This window comes from Suncus etruscus, chromosome 10 (assembly GCF_024139225.1).
Source record: "Suncus etruscus isolate mSunEtr1 chromosome 10, mSunEtr1.pri.cur, whole genome shotgun sequence".
Classification (NCBI taxonomy): Eukaryota; Metazoa; Chordata; class Mammalia; order Eulipotyphla; family Soricidae; genus Suncus; species Suncus etruscus.
Window position 1 is genome coordinate 22,121,101 of NC_064857.1, and position 15,763 is coordinate 22,136,863.

Below are 15,763 nucleotides of genomic sequence, written 5' to 3' on the forward strand. Positions count from 1 at the left end.
AATTGCTTTTGATTTTTTGGGTTGTTTTTGGTTTTGTATTTTGGATTTTTTTTTGTTTTGTTTTTTGTTTTTTGTTTTTGGGCCACACTGGTGACGCTCAGGGATTACTCCTGGCTATACATTCAGAAATCGCCCCTGACTGGAGGGACCATATGGAATGCCGGGGATCGAACCGTCGTCCATCTTAGACTAGCGCATGCAAGGCAGATGCCTTACGCCCTGTGCCACCACTCTGGCCCCTAATTGCTTTTATTTTACATGATAAAATATGACACTTTTCTTTAAAATTATTCAAAAAATACTTTCAGGGTTCATTTTCTAATTAATTTTATTGATCATACAGGCAAATGCTATCTTTGTCTATTGCATTCAATAACACCAAAAAGAAAATCAACAAAGACTGGTATCATTTGTAAAAAGTAAAGAATTTACAACTGTCAGTGACTTTAAAAAATGGAATTGAAATAACAAAATAGCACTTACATAATAAAGCATTAATAGATGACATAACTTTAGTACCTCAGACATTGTTCTAAGTGTGGTATAGCAATTTTGGAAATGAGGAGCACATCAGCTAGTCCTCACTGATCATGAAAAAGGCAAATAAGTAAGAGTGTCTATTTGTAATAGTAGTTTACATTCAGCTCCTGTACTTGACACTGTGTGGTAGTTAATCCTTCCAAAGCATTCAAAATCAATACTACATGTGCTTTAAGCTATTTTACAGATGACTGATCTGACAAAGATGCTCTTTTCTAAAACAAATGTCATTAATGGTTATCTTCACTTGAAGTACTTCACAAGGCTTACTAAAATATGCCAGATGTCATACTACTGGATAAACAGCGGCATCTAGTGGTCCTTTTCACCTCCAACCATTAAATAAATATAAATGCAAGGATATCCATGTGGCAAGTGAAATTGTCGTGATGCATCATAGTATTGACAAAAGCATGTCTTTGGTGAATCTCAGAAGAGTAGAAACACATTCTAGAATCTTTCCTCTGGTTCAGTAATGACAGTAAGTTAAGAAAAAGCGACACTAGATTTACAATCTTTATTTTTAGACAACCCTTTCACAGATAAATATCACTTGAATATTTTTTAATTCAACTTGAGTCCCTCATGTTTGATTTTGCATAAAATTAAATATTCTTTTTTTTTTTTTTTTTTTTTTTTTTTGGTTTTTGGGCCACACCCATTTGACGCTCAGGGGTTACTCCTGGCTATGTGCTCAGAAATCGCCCCTGGCTTGGGGGAACCATATGGGACGCCGGGGGATCGAACCGCTGTCCGTTCCTTGGCTAGCGCTTGTAAGGCAGGCACCTTACCTCCAGCGCCACCGCCCGGCCCCAAAATTAAATATTCTTAATAATTTTTCTTGAAACTTTTATGAATACCTGGATTGGAATATACCACAACAAATAAATTCAGACTACGTTACACTGAAATGCAAAATTAAGACATTAGAAAAGCTGCCAGTCTGTTAGTGATGATCACATTAATTTTACTCTGGATGTGTTTAAGTGTCTGTAAACAGGTAATACCTAATTCATCAAAACACACAGATCACAAAACATAGAAGCATTTTGCCATCAAAAAGCCATTGTTTTTTAATTATGACAATGATTTACTGGTGAGAAAGTCTACACATCTTTCTGCCATTTAGCATAATCAAAAGTCAATCCAAAAGCAATCTTTGGCTGGAAACTTAGCTCCTCATTCTCTGTATATACTTTTCCCCCAAAAGCCTGAAGCAGCTCTCACAGCATTTGTGGTCCAGTCAGAGAACGTAACGTGTATTCTTACAGTTATGAAAACTTTGTCCTGAGTACAACTTCCTAATGCAAATCTACCTTCTATGAACACACTAAAATGATTTCTTCCAGATAGACTTTCAGCACTTCCCCAATACTAGAGATACATGACTATAATTGAGCATCACTAAATAACTTCATATTTCATCTCTAAAGTGAAGGTCAAGAATTAGACCTTCTTCTTTCTTTATATCCTCTTAAGGCTTTGTGGATGATCGTAGCCAGATGCTAGGCCTGGATGAGTGTTTGTATTTAAAAAAACAACCTCCCCAAAATGAACATAGTGTGCAATCCGGATCATTAAAATACTAGCTACCCAGTCACTGCCAAGATAGTGATTTAGTTGGGACATGTACCTAAATGCCACTTGTGTACATAAAGAGGGCCATACAGATCAAGGCTGGATATGATTATCCACAGGTGGTAGTATCTCACCGGTACCATAAAATTGGGGACCATGAGGAAAAGAAAGGAACCATTTTTATATCACTGTGGATAGCCATGTAAATCTAGACAGACATGTTTCACACTCTGCGTATATAAAGTTGATCTTAATAGAAACAATGAGTGTGACTCAGCAACAAGTAAACAATAAGGAAAAAGGAGGAGTTATAAATGCAAAGCCTGAGGTTCTCTCAAGCCTAGCCCGACCCAAAAAAAAATTCTACTTTAGTCCTCTTTAATCTTGAGCTCTTGACTTTATGCAAATGAATGTGTGGTACAAAAGGGTAATAAGTTTACTAAGGAAACAGGAAGCCACAGGGGCATTGGAGGTGCCTGGAGGTTGTATTTTACTGCTCTTCAGTCTAAAGGGTAGACAGACTTCATTCATTTTCACTTTTCTCTGCCCATTCTTCACATACCTGTTATTTCTACCTCAAACTAGTAGTGCATGTACATAATGCACACATTGTCATTTCCTGCTGCTATCAACACCCCTGTGGCAAGGAACAAAGATACTGTCTAAATTCCAGAGGGAAAGGTTGCTCTCTATTGAACAGTGAGATAATCTCAAATGAAGAACTCTGAGAAATCACAGTTGACTACTGAGGTCTGCAAATACCTTTGTCCTGAAATCACTCAGGCCTGAAGCTGGCATGTTGAGTTAGACTTTTTTCATTCCTGTCAACCTAGTCAGACCTTGCCCTTGTGCATGATTTAAGAATGGATGAGTTCAAGCTTGCAAATAAGTCACCAGCTCACAAAATCATATTCACTGCCTCTCTTCTCCACATAAACTACTCAGAGAGTAAAGTAAATTAGTTTTCTTTTTCTTTTTTTTTTTTTTTAAATAGCAGCCCAGGATCATTTCTTCACTGGGCCTGGAAGAGTAGACAAGGAATAGAGCAGAATGGTTGGATGAACTACCACCACTAGGTCTATATAACCCTAGAAATAATTTGGTCTGGGTCTGACTGCTAATAGCATGCTGCCAAGTCTCTTTCTGAAAAGCATAAAAGCAAAATATGCCATTCCTGCAAGCACACCAACCACAAAGGTGGTGCCAAGAACTTTCGGGGCCCTTTTCTTGGCCACCCGGAATGCAGTTGGCAGCACCGCAGAGATTAATATATTGTTGACATGTCTTAAAACTTTGTTAAATGTTTTCCTCTTCAAGACACGCTCGTAATAGGTTTCCAAGTTCGGTCGCTTTCCATTTCCCCAGTTTCTCCTCGCAAACCCCAGGAACTTCAGGCGATGCAATGTGACAGCAAGAGAAATGTCTGCCAGGGTGAAGGACTCTCCACAGAGCCAGGGCTGCTGGCCCTCTTCTAACCAGAAAAAAGATCAAGAGTTAGGGGCAAACACTGCACAGATTGACGTGTACATGGAGCACAAGTGTGACAAGAACCCAAATGAAGGCCATGTTCCACATTCCTAACACTTTCACTAAGCAAATAATTTCTGCTAAAAAAAAAAGTCCGTACAAATGAATCCCAAGTAAGGGAGATTAGGGGGATATCTGTCAGCCATCTAAGATCCCTAAAACCAGAGGCATTTGGGCTCAACACTTATCTTTTTGTGAATAATTTTGAGGTACTGGAAGTCTCCAAATAAGGCTCAGAAATAAACAGGTATTTTCTTTTATAAATACAAATATGGGTAATTCTTAGAAAAATCCATAAAGTTAGGACTTTAGAGTTCCTTAGTATTTTCAGCATTTAACTATGAAAGCAAAAGAGAGTCCTTATAATGAATAGATGTGATGTAGATTCAGATAGAATCCTCAATTCTATTATTAATTAGAATATAGATACTCCAGGCCCAGAGAGATAGCACAGCGGTGTTTGCTTTGCAAGTAGCCGATCCAGGACCAAAGGTGATTGGTTCGAATCCCGGTGTCCCATATGGTCTCCCGTGCCTGCCAGGAGCTATTTCTGAGCAGACAGCCAGGAGTAACCCCTGAGCACCGCCAGGTGTGACCCAAAAACAAAAACAAAACAAAAAAAACAGAATATAGATACTCCTTGCTTAACGACCTACCTGTTTAGTGACTGCTCGCACTTACGACCATCTCTTCACAGTTATTATTTTATTTTAAATATCCTTTTTCCATCTTGTACACTCTACAGTACAGTACTGTGGTTTTTGGTGCTTTAATGTGCCTACTTTACTAACTTTATGTTCTGTAATACATTGCAGTACTGTGTGTAAACAATACAACCTATGCAATTTAAAACAAGTGAAAGTTTTCAGTTTGATCTTTCTCGTTATTTTACTTATTCAGAAGACTGTATTGGCAAGTACTATGCGTATACTGTACTACTGTATACAGTTCATGCAGTTCCTCATTTAACCACAAATTCGCTTAACAACCAACTTGTTGAAACGGAACTTGGTCGTTAAGCAAGGAGAATCTGTAGTACAAGTGATCTACGTGGCCAAAGAAATGGTCATTAATTATTGTTGAAATACTTGGCCGCTCAGAGTCAATCTCCATGCACATGTTGTATCATATTATACATTTATTACACATATTATTTAATATACATATTATTTATATTATGTTTACACTTGTTTTATATTAGAACCTATATCTCTGCCTCAAGGAAAAAAACAGAATATTCAAATGCATTTTTGGGTTATTCAACCAAATCACCATAAATGCTAATTATTCAAACATGTTAAGTAGACCCCACCAGACCTAATTCAAGTTGTGCAGAAAAATACTTCCCCAGTCATATTTCATATACCTGCAAACTGATTTACAATTAGACCCCAAAGCTTTGCTGAATTCAATAGTATCACTGTTGGCATAAATTTTAATTGTCCAAGAGTAATAATCTCAAACAATGGAATTATAGAACATTTTGTGTAAAAAATAGAATGATTTTGTAAATCCTTCTGGTGTGCAAAAGAAGAGAAAGGGCACATAAATGAGAACATACCTGGAGTTTCTTCATTTCTTCTCTGTAACTCAGTTTCAACTTGATCCAAAACCTTCTCCAATTCATCAAGAATTTTCTTCAAGTATTTCACATTGTCGTGGTCAAGCAGTTTTGACTAATTAAGATAATAACTAAATAGGTTATTTATGCCTATAAAAAAATCTATGTCAAGAAAAGAATATATAAACTCTTACAAAGCTAGTCTGTTTCTTCTAAACCAGGGGTCCTCAAACTTTTTAAACAGGGGGCCAGTTCACTGTCCTTCAGACTGTTGGAGGGCCAGATTATTGTAAAAACAAAAAATTATGAACAAATTTCTATGCACACTGCATATATCTTATTTAGAAGTGAAGAAACAAAATGGGAATAAATACAATATGTGGCCCGCGGGCCGTAGTTTGAGGACCATTGTTCTAACCAATGGCAATAAGAAAAAAAATAGAATAACTTTGGTAAATCAAAAACAAGTTTAAGGGAGAGCACTCAGCTGTGAAAATACTCCTGTGGCCAGACCCAGAGCTCACTAATAAATCTTATGGTTCAGGTGACTAGAGAAGGCAAAGTTTAGGAGGGACACAAAGATCCCTTCTTATACCAAATTCAAAAATAAAATTGTAAAAGGAATGAGCAGATAAAGTTAAATGTGCAGTAAATTGATGCTGTTAGCACAGCAGACTAGACACTCAGGATGACTGATACACATTCTAGCTAAGATGAGATGAGGGAATAGGGAAAGTAGAGGAAGAGTTTTGGGGGATTGATATGTGCTACATTGGGCCATGAGAAAAGAAACAGAAAGAGGAAGACCTAAGAAGCAAGCAAGTTGTTGACCTAGGTAGACTTTACACTGGTAGAATACCTGAAATTTTGAACTTAATTCTAGATTGTTAGAATGTTTTAGAAAATAACTTGCTTTTCACATTTTATGACTTTCTTGGCAACCAACCTGTGCAATGTCTGCATTTTAAGCAATTGACTTTAGGTTTGAATATCAAATCTAATAAAAAAGAATTATTTCTAAAAGCAGAGCATAAGCCAAAGGTAACAAGTGTACTGGGGACTTGCAATACTTAATAGAAGGTATTTTAGAAATAGTGATACCTGATTTAAAAGTACATCTAATATAAACAGTCAGTGCCAGCTGAGGACAACCTGGTCTACTTACTTTAAGTCGCTTCTGCTTAGCAATGTAGGCCTCTTGCAAATCTGGGTTTTCTTCAGCGAGTTTCTTCAGTTCAGACTCAGTGTTACCAATTTGACCTGATGATAAAAATCATAAAAATCATTTTAATAGAAATATTAATGAGAGTATGAGTTCTTGGTTTCATGCCCACTTTGGGATTGAAGCTAACCTCTCTAAGCCACCTACTTTTAAATGGAACTATTGGAGCATTAACTGTGGAAGATGAGAATTAAATAGGAGACCCAAAAAAGTACTTATAGCAAAGCACAGCAGGTTACAATACTCAATGTCATGTTCCCTTAACTGCTTATTCCCAATTACCTATGTTTTTTCATGTACTGACCCTACTCTATTCTCAGGATGCAAAGAAAGGAGAGAGATGACTATTACAACTCAGTAAAGCACCAATCACTGAATTTAAAAGTAGAACAATGGGGGCCGGAGAGATAGCATGGAGGTAAGGCGTTTGCCTTTCATGCAGAAGGTCATCGGTTCAAATCCCGGCGTCCCATATGGTCCCCTGTGCCTGCCAGGAGCAATTTCTGAGCATGGAGCCAGGAATAACCCTTGAGCACTGCCGGGTGTGACCCAAAAAAAAACACACAAAAAAAAAGTAGAACAATGGCTAGGTATCCTGTAGTTATCCCTCTCACGAATGAAACAAAATAATAGATAAAAAAGAAAAAACTGCACTCAACTGCTCAGAATTCCCAGCAAGGCAAAGTTTTTCTGATTCCTCGTTCGCCTGTTCATGAGACCATATTATATGCCTGAATTTTTGTAGACTACTCTTCTAAGTTCTACCCAATTTTGACCTTGAACAAAGAACTTAACATCAGATCCCATAGACTGAAAGTGACTTGCTTGCTGATGAGGTAAGGCATAGATTAACCTGATGGCTGAATGAATTGAGTTACAACATAGACTTCCATGGAGAAAACTGAACTCTTGCCATTCTTCTCTCAATGACTATGGGATAGACTATGTCTCAAAAATGAATTAAGAGAAACTTAAGAAATACTTCCAGAAAATTACATACTGCGAATTCTTGTTGTTGCATAGGCTGGGATCATGGAGTCTACAGTTAGTTCAGGATGCAAAATACAGCCATGTGTATAAGCATCCATTGGCAAGGAGTCCAAGAGCTCTCGGTAGTGCTGGACCCGTGGGTAGTACATACTTCCTTTCTCAGGCATTAGCCTGGGTGTTTTCTCTAAAATGCACACAGAGAGACATGAAAATATTGAAGCAAAAGTTACAAATGGGATGCTATATCCAAAAAGTGAAAACAAAACCTTGGCCACCTCCATCATTAACAATTTAAATATTTCATTAGAAAACTTAAAATATTCTGCCTCCCTAGTCCCAGAATTCATATTTTAAAATGACCTGGTATACCAGACAATGTCCTAAATAATGATCACATTGGCTTTATCTTACTTTCCAATTTTAAAAAATATGACTTAACTTTCAAGAGCCAGTTCTCCCTATGTTATTCCATCACCTATTACAAATGTCAGGTGTATCTCCCTCTTCATACACAAAATATTAGTACATAGTCTGTTGCTGATCTTGTCGTGTGAATTATTTTTATCTTTTTTCCCTTTGATCCCTTGGGTAATGAACATATATTTCAGGATTTTAGGGTTTCCATAAAGATTGTTTACATAAATTAAAGCTCATTTTAAAAGGATCAAAGACATTTTTTTTAGGTTTCAATTTTTACTGGAAGTTTGCTGACCTGAAATTACAAGGTTCAACATACAATTGGCCATTGTTAGAGGATTCACCAGGAATTTCTACCAGTTAACTCTAGAAACAGTTGTACTTAAATCTTTATTTTCTGGTTAATGTCTAGACTATAGATAGGAGGGGAGTTTCAGGAATTAAGACCATGCTCTGTGGTTTCCTCAGTGACTAATTCATACTCACAGTACATGATCAATATAATCAAGGAAGAGATAAATATATGAATGTACTTCCAAGTTTCTTTTTTATTATGATACTTGATCAAAAGCAACTATTAGACAAAGATTCAGAAAAACTTTTCTAAAAACCCTCAGTCAATTAGAGGTCCTTACACAACCCTGGTTTGATCCCAACACTGAATATTATCTCCAGAGTACTACAAGGAGTGACCTCTGAACAGAACCAGAAAGTAAACCCTGAGCACTGTCAGGTATGGAACAACACACTGGTCTTCTAACTCCTACAGCGATTCTCTGCTTTATTAATTCATTGCAACTTCTTCACGGTGTTCACTTTCACTAAACAAGAACAAAAATAAACAACATAACTCAAAGGTGGTTCTTCAAATCACTCCTATCTTCTCATTCTCATGCTTTCCCTCTACAACAAGCTGACTTCAATACATGAAACAATAAATACCGAGTCTCAATGTAATTCATGTATTTGTTAGCTTAGTTATTGCTTTAACTTAGAATCCTTTAAAGTTTGACCTACTGATCCACAAACATTCGCGATTCAGATTGGTTGTCATCAAATAATTGTTTCTATCAATATCTCAGAATACAAGACTCAGGGAATAAAGCTTATTGAACTAGCAGACTATTTCTAACTCTTGAGGAGCAAAGATTGAACTCCCTTTTAGAGAGTCCAGTTTTGGCATCTGCAATAAAACTCTGGATTTAGAATGAAGCTTCAATTACTACTGCTCACCCTCGATAGTTTTCACTACCTATAAAAACTGTTTCTTGCTGATCTTGCATGAACAAGAAACCACCTCTGCCAGTACTCAGATAAGCTTTCAGTATATCAGTAAGTCACCAGGATTCTAAGCACTACATGATAGGCCTTTTCATAAGGAAACAAACTAGAGGTCTTAATGTTCTTGAAATTTTAAAAGGGATCTTTTTGGTTCACAGGGGAGGACCATACCCAGCTATGCTCTGAGGTTACTCCTGGCTCTGCACTAAGGAATCATTCCTGAAGGGCTGGGGGGACCATATGGGATTCCAGGTATTGATCCCAGATCAACCACATGCAAGATAATGGCCCAATCTATGGTAATATCACTCTAACCCTCTTCTAAAAGGATTTTGAATCTTTTGATACCATTAATTTCCTTCCAAATGCATAAAAACAGGCTTAGGAGCACAAGTGAAATTTAGTGTAATAAAATATTTGCCAAAGTAATTTTAAACTGTGAAATATTAATATGGACACCTTCCATTAATATACTAGCAATGTCTAACAGTATGTTTAGTATTTACATAATTTTGAAGTCACTCTGAGTATCTATATTGTAATGTGACCTGCAATATAGTATACTATAAGCCTAGTTATGATTTCTACTAGTAAAGAAGACAGAGATTCTTGTACACTGGAAATGAAAAATTAGCTGGTTTTTTCCTAAAATTTCAAATCTCCTATGTTCTATTCTTAACTCCAAAAGGAAAACAGTTCTTAAGGTGTAAGCTGAGAATCTCTGAGTTTCCCAAGATACTTCCACTGAATCAACAAAATCAACTCTTCTTTTATAGTAACACTAAGGTATTAATTGCTCTGGCACTCTTATTTTCTTTCTTTGCAGGTTTTCCAAAAGCTAAAACACTTTAAGAATCCATCACTTGAAGGTTAATGAGAACTGTGTGTGTGTGTGTGTGTGTGTGTGTGTGTGTGTGTGTGTGTGTGTGTGTGTGTGTGTGTGTTTGGGAACCAGGGAAAATTTTCTACCCAGTAGGTTCTTCTCAGGTAGTTCAATATAACCAAAGTTCATAAAACATTTCAGCAGAAGTCAGAGAAATATTACAGGGGTTAAGGTACGAGTCTTTAATGGGAAGAGGGGCAGACCTTGGTTTGATCCCTGAACATTGTCAGGTATAGCCCTGAAGGCCTCTCAAGCGAGATGCGGGTGGCTGTCATAATCACTGGCACTGCAGGGCCTAAGCAGCACCACATTCTTAGGGATACTCACATTGACCCTCCATTGGAAGAAAATGAGTTTCTCTGAGAGCAACATACAAAATTCTAGGAGGTTAAATATCTAACATCCGTGAGGGGAGGGAAAAAAAAAAGATCTAACATCCATCATTTCCTAAATACAGTGCTTTGGTTTCCTCTATTCTCCAGTAATGGCAAAGAGGGGCTCTATTATGCCTTGTCTTCAAGAAAGACTTCCCTCATCAAAGGTTTACTTCAATAACTTATGTATTTGCCTTATTTAGATCTTCCTTAATTGCTTAAGAAAATATAGTTAATTTTCTTTTTTGATCTTGTTATTTTATTTGAAATATTAGTATATAAGATAATATGTTTTATATAGATGAACAAAACTTTTCCCTTCAACCAGGAAATGGTTGTTTTCAAATATAATAATGGTAAACAAAAAGCCAAAGGCATAGTTAGAAACTATATTTCATTACCCTATGAGTAGAAAGATCAAATCTAAGAACTATACAAAAAATATGTGGAGTCCAATTACAGAAATTTGCTATCTGCATCCAAGATATTCTGAGGGGAAAAAGCCAAATTTATAGCAATGTTTTCAATAAATTAACACCTTCAATATTTAAATACTTTTCCTCAAATGGTATTATAATTAAGATTTTTAAAGAAGAGCAGAAAGGTCTTTATTGGTTTGTTGAAATTGTTGAATCTGTTTAATATAGAATAGGACCATAACATTTTAATGCCTTCATATGTCTACCAACATTAAGAAAATGACAGCTTTACAAAAAGCTTTACTTTGCAAAGCCATTGTTATTTGCACAGTTATTTGAAGACTCAGAAATTTGTTCCACATTCAGAAACTCTGCTATTTAGTAGATATACTGAAAGGACAGTTACCCAGCCACCTTTAAAAGTCTTTTGTTGAAGATGAGTGTATAAAGAAACTGAGGTACATCTACACAGTGGAATACTATGCTGATGTAAGGAAAAATGAACCATGTTCATACATGGTTGTATATGCTGAGCAAAATGAGTCAGATAAACAAGGGATAGACAAGGAATGATAGCACTTATTTGTAGTATATGTATTTTAAAAAAAGATAATATACTATTAGTATACAGAGACAGGCTAAAGGGTGAGAGTAAACCTGGGAATATTGGTGGAGGGAAGGGGAAATCGGTGATGGAATTGGTGTTGAAACACTGCATGCCTGAAACAACATTTTTATGAACAACTTTTTTATCAAGTTGCCTTAATAAAAATTTTGTTAATTTATAAAAGAGCCTTTTGATGAGACATTATTAGATGCACCTCAATAATAATTCGTTAGATGTCAGGGATCTAATACAGGGGCTAAGGAAGTATGTCTTGTCTGCAGTCAATTCCTGGTACCAGATAGTCCACACACATAGACAGACAGTGACCTAGGGACCTTGCCAAATACAGCTGGGGTAACCTGGGAAGTCCCCAGCATTGTAGAGCCCAAACAGCACCACATTCATAGGCTCTTGCCTGAGGTCAGGTACGCTAAGACTCACTGGGAGGGGCCTCTGAGTCCCCTAGGAAACCCCCAAAATAAAAATAATTCATTGGAGGTCAAGGTAATAGTACTGCAAATAGGGTGTTTGCTTTTCATGTGGTTGACCCATATTTGATTCTCAGCATCCCATGTGGTCCCCAAAACCTGCCAGGAGTAATTCCTGAGTACAGAGTTAGGAGTAACTCTGAGCAATGTCACATGTGGCCCAAAATACAAATAATAATAATATTATTATAATAACTTAGAAAAATGCTTTTTAATACTAAAATAATTTCAAAATTAAAGTCCTTTAATTTTTAGTTAAGTTTCAATATATTTTGGTAAAACTGCATTTATAAAATAAATTTATATTTTATAATCATGACATATAGGTGACACTTTAATATCATGCCAGAATACACTGAATATTTACAGAATACTTCTATTTCCCATGAATACCTCAGTAATATATAAATGTGTCATGGGACATAGTTCTTAGAGAACTATTTATAATAAATCACCACAATTCAATATTCACTACATGACATTGTTTATTTCCACACTCCTATTAAATTATTCAGCAGCAGTAAAAAATATCGTCCTGTGGGCATACATATTAGATTTAGTAACCCCAGTAGAATGGGTTAAGACTTTTACCTTGCATGCAGCCATCCATAGTCTGTCCCTTGTACAAAAAGGTCACTCTATAACCACCAAAAATTATCCCTATTCACAAAGCTTGAGCAAAACCACTGTGTCACCCCCCCCAAAAAAAAAAAGAAAAAAGAAATAAAGAACGTATGTGCTAACAGTTTAGTTATTTTGCGTCTATTTTATTGCCCTGTGGCAAAAAAATACAGTTCATTGGAGAAAGTGTTAAGTAGTATAAGGAAGTTGCACCTATTTAAAAGGATTTGCAAACTTCTAATAGTCTATCTATATTCATCTTCACATCCATTATTCCTGTATTTCTCGGATTTGCTCACTATAATACCTCATATAGCTTAACCAACTTCTTGTTTTTATGTGATGATTCTTCTTCATATGCCCAGATAGAAAATAGTATCATGTACATGAAAAGAAGTCCGTGAAAGTGAATTGCAATGAAGTACATGCCCATAGTACAGACAAGGTTGGCATTTTTAAACTTATATGATAATGGTTATAAAAGGACTGGAAGTCAATTCTATAATTCCCTAAAAAAGAGACAAAATTCAAACTAAACAGAAGTATCTAGGACAAAGTTCTCAGCATACACCAGCATTCTAATTCTTCCTTGCCTAAGCTATATTCTCTTTCTTCCCTATTCTTGTTTTTTTTTTTGATAGATTAGAGAAGTATGCAGTTCCTATATACATCTATAATATTAAAATATGAAACTTACTTCCAGACTAATCACCACAAGCACACTTCAAGAGCTTCAAAATAAAATTCAAAATTTGTAGTTTACGTGAAATTTTTTTAAAAGTGGTTACACTGGTTTTATATTAAATGGGATTGTTGTTGTTTTGTATTTTTGGAAATGGAAACAAATTTTCTCTAAGTCACTACCATGAAACCAAAAAAGGGAAGGAAAAATGGGAGGGAGAGAGGGAGGGAGGGAGGGAGGGAGGGAGGGAGGGAGGGAGGGAGGGAGGGAGGGAAGAAACATATAATGTTGAAAGAAAAACCAAGAAATCACAAATAGCCTTAACATTACCATCCAGGAAAGTCTGTTCAAGATAATCAATGATCTGGGTGGCCTCACAAATAATGTTTTCCCCGTGGATAAGGACAGGCACTTCTCCAGTTGAGTTCAAACGCATAAACCAAGGCTCATTGTGCTCACTCAAGGGCAGACTTACATCATGTTCCTCGCACTTCAATGCCTTTTCAGCAATTACCAAGCGCACCTGGAAGAATCCACAGTAATTACTACAACAACAACATGTAGACTTTCAACTCAATTATATCCCTGGATACAAGCAGCAGCATTTCTGTGCTTCCCCCAATCCCTTATATTTTCCACATTTTAAACTTTTCCTATTCCTGAAATTAACAAATGAGGTATAGTCTAGAATTTGACCCTTATGAAGTCTAAAAGATTATTTTAATTTAAAAATGGGAGGGACATTGGTGGTGGGAATGTTGCAGTGATGAATGGGGCTTTTCTTTTATGACTGAAAACCAACCTCAATCATGTTTGCAATTATGGTGCTTAAATAAATATATTATTTAAAATAAATAAATAAAAATGGAACAAAAATTACTCCAGTTCCATTCATTCTACAGCCACCTTCCCTCTCCATCCCCCTTTTCCTGGGACCCTAAACCTCATCTATCCTGCCCTAAAATATAACTGAAAGCTAGGCCTGGCAGAAAGAAAAGAATGTGAGTAAGAAATACTAAAAGCATGCAACATTCCACTCTTTTATTACTTCTTACTCACATGTCTGAAATCATGGTGCTTAAATATATTACTTTTAAAAACAACATTGGTGGTAGGAATCCCTTTGATCCAATGTCACTATGTACCCGAAATACTACTGTGAATGATTTGTAATCCACTTTGGTCAAAATAAAAATTATTAATATAAAGAAAAAAAGCAATCCACACCAAAACAAAGATATATAACCTCAGCCCTTAATTCTGAGAAAATGAGAGTAATAAAAATTAAATCAGGAAAAAAAATAAAAATGGAACAAAAATTATTCCAGTTCTATTTATACTATAGTCAGCTTCCCTCTCCATCACTTTTTTTCTGGGACCTAAACCTCATTTATCCTGCCCTTAAATATACAAAGCTAGGCCTGGCAGAAAGGAAAGAATGCAAGTAAGAAATACTAAAAGTGTGCAACATTCCCACTCTTTTTGATAGTTCCTACATTTTTGCAATCATGGTGCTTACATAAAGATACTATTTTTAAAAAAAATAAATAAAAATGGAATGAAAATTATTCCAGTTCTATTCATACTATAGTCACCTTTCCTCTTCATCAGCCCTTTCTGGGACCCTAAACCTAATATATCTGATCCTGAAATATACTGAAATACACCTAAAATATACCTGAAAATATACCTAAAATATACCTGAAATACACTGAAATATACTGAAATGTACCTGAAATATGCCTGAAATATACAGAAATATAACCGAAATATATACTGAAGTATATACTAAAATATAATCGATATATACTGAAGTATATACTAAAATATACTGAAATATAACCAAAATATACATGAAATATACAAAGCTAGGCCTGGCAAAAAGGAAAGGATGTGAATAAGAAATATGAAAATATGCATTTGCTACTCGACTTTCTTCCTGGCAAATGTAAAAGAAAAAAATGATGTTTTTTCTGTCGCATTTCATAAGTGTCAATTCCAGAGTCACAGACCCTTTAGAACCCAGAAGGATCCTCTAGGAAGGTGCATCCTACCCCAATGGAAAGAACTGGAGGGAACCTTCCAGGCTTGCGGTGTGCCCAGCCCAGGCCAGGCCTGCAAGGGAGCTGTCCCGGTGCTGAAACCCGATCCGCAAGGCCTTCACCTTTTGCGAGCTGAAGGAATGCGTCCAGTGGTAGAGAATGAGCTTCACCTCCACATCTGGCTTGTCCTCTCCTTTCAGGGAGGCACCCCCACTCCTCTCGTCCAGCCTCTGAGCCATTTCAGGGGGGGTTTAGAGCGAGCGAGCTAGGATGGCACCTGTCAGCCCTTTGGCTGCTTCTCCCTCCCACACTGCCCAGGAAAGCGAAGCGAAGAGGCGTTGGTATTTTTTTCCCACAGCCAACCGTAGACTGGAAAACATCCGGAAGACGAATGGAACTCTGGGAAATGTAGTTTCACCTAGGTGAAATCTAGAGGAGCTGAATCTGAAAAAGATGCCAGGGGGAGTTGCAAGTCTTGGATGCCTCTGGAATCCATAGGCCGCTGAGTTTGGGAGATGCAGCTAAATATGT

General features: G+C 36.6%; 1 protein-coding gene across 1 annotated transcript; it reads right to left on the bottom strand.

Moving 5' to 3' along the window:
- Window positions 1–2,821: 2,821 nt before the first annotated feature.
- Window positions 2,822–15,553, bottom strand: GDAP1 (ganglioside induced differentiation associated protein 1). Its single transcript, XM_049781832.1, has 6 exons — window positions 15,355–15,553; window positions 13,521–13,713; window positions 7,429–7,602; window positions 6,372–6,466; window positions 5,207–5,321; window positions 2,822–3,589 (listed from the first exon to the last, which is right to left on the bottom strand). The coding sequence occupies exons 1-6, from the start codon at window positions 15,469–15,471 to the stop codon at window positions 3,207–3,209; spliced, it is 1,077 nt and encodes a 358-aa protein (XP_049637789.1). The 5' UTR covers window positions 15,472–15,553; the 3' UTR covers window positions 2,822–3,206.
- Between the last annotated feature and the right edge of the window lie 210 nt (window positions 15,554–15,763).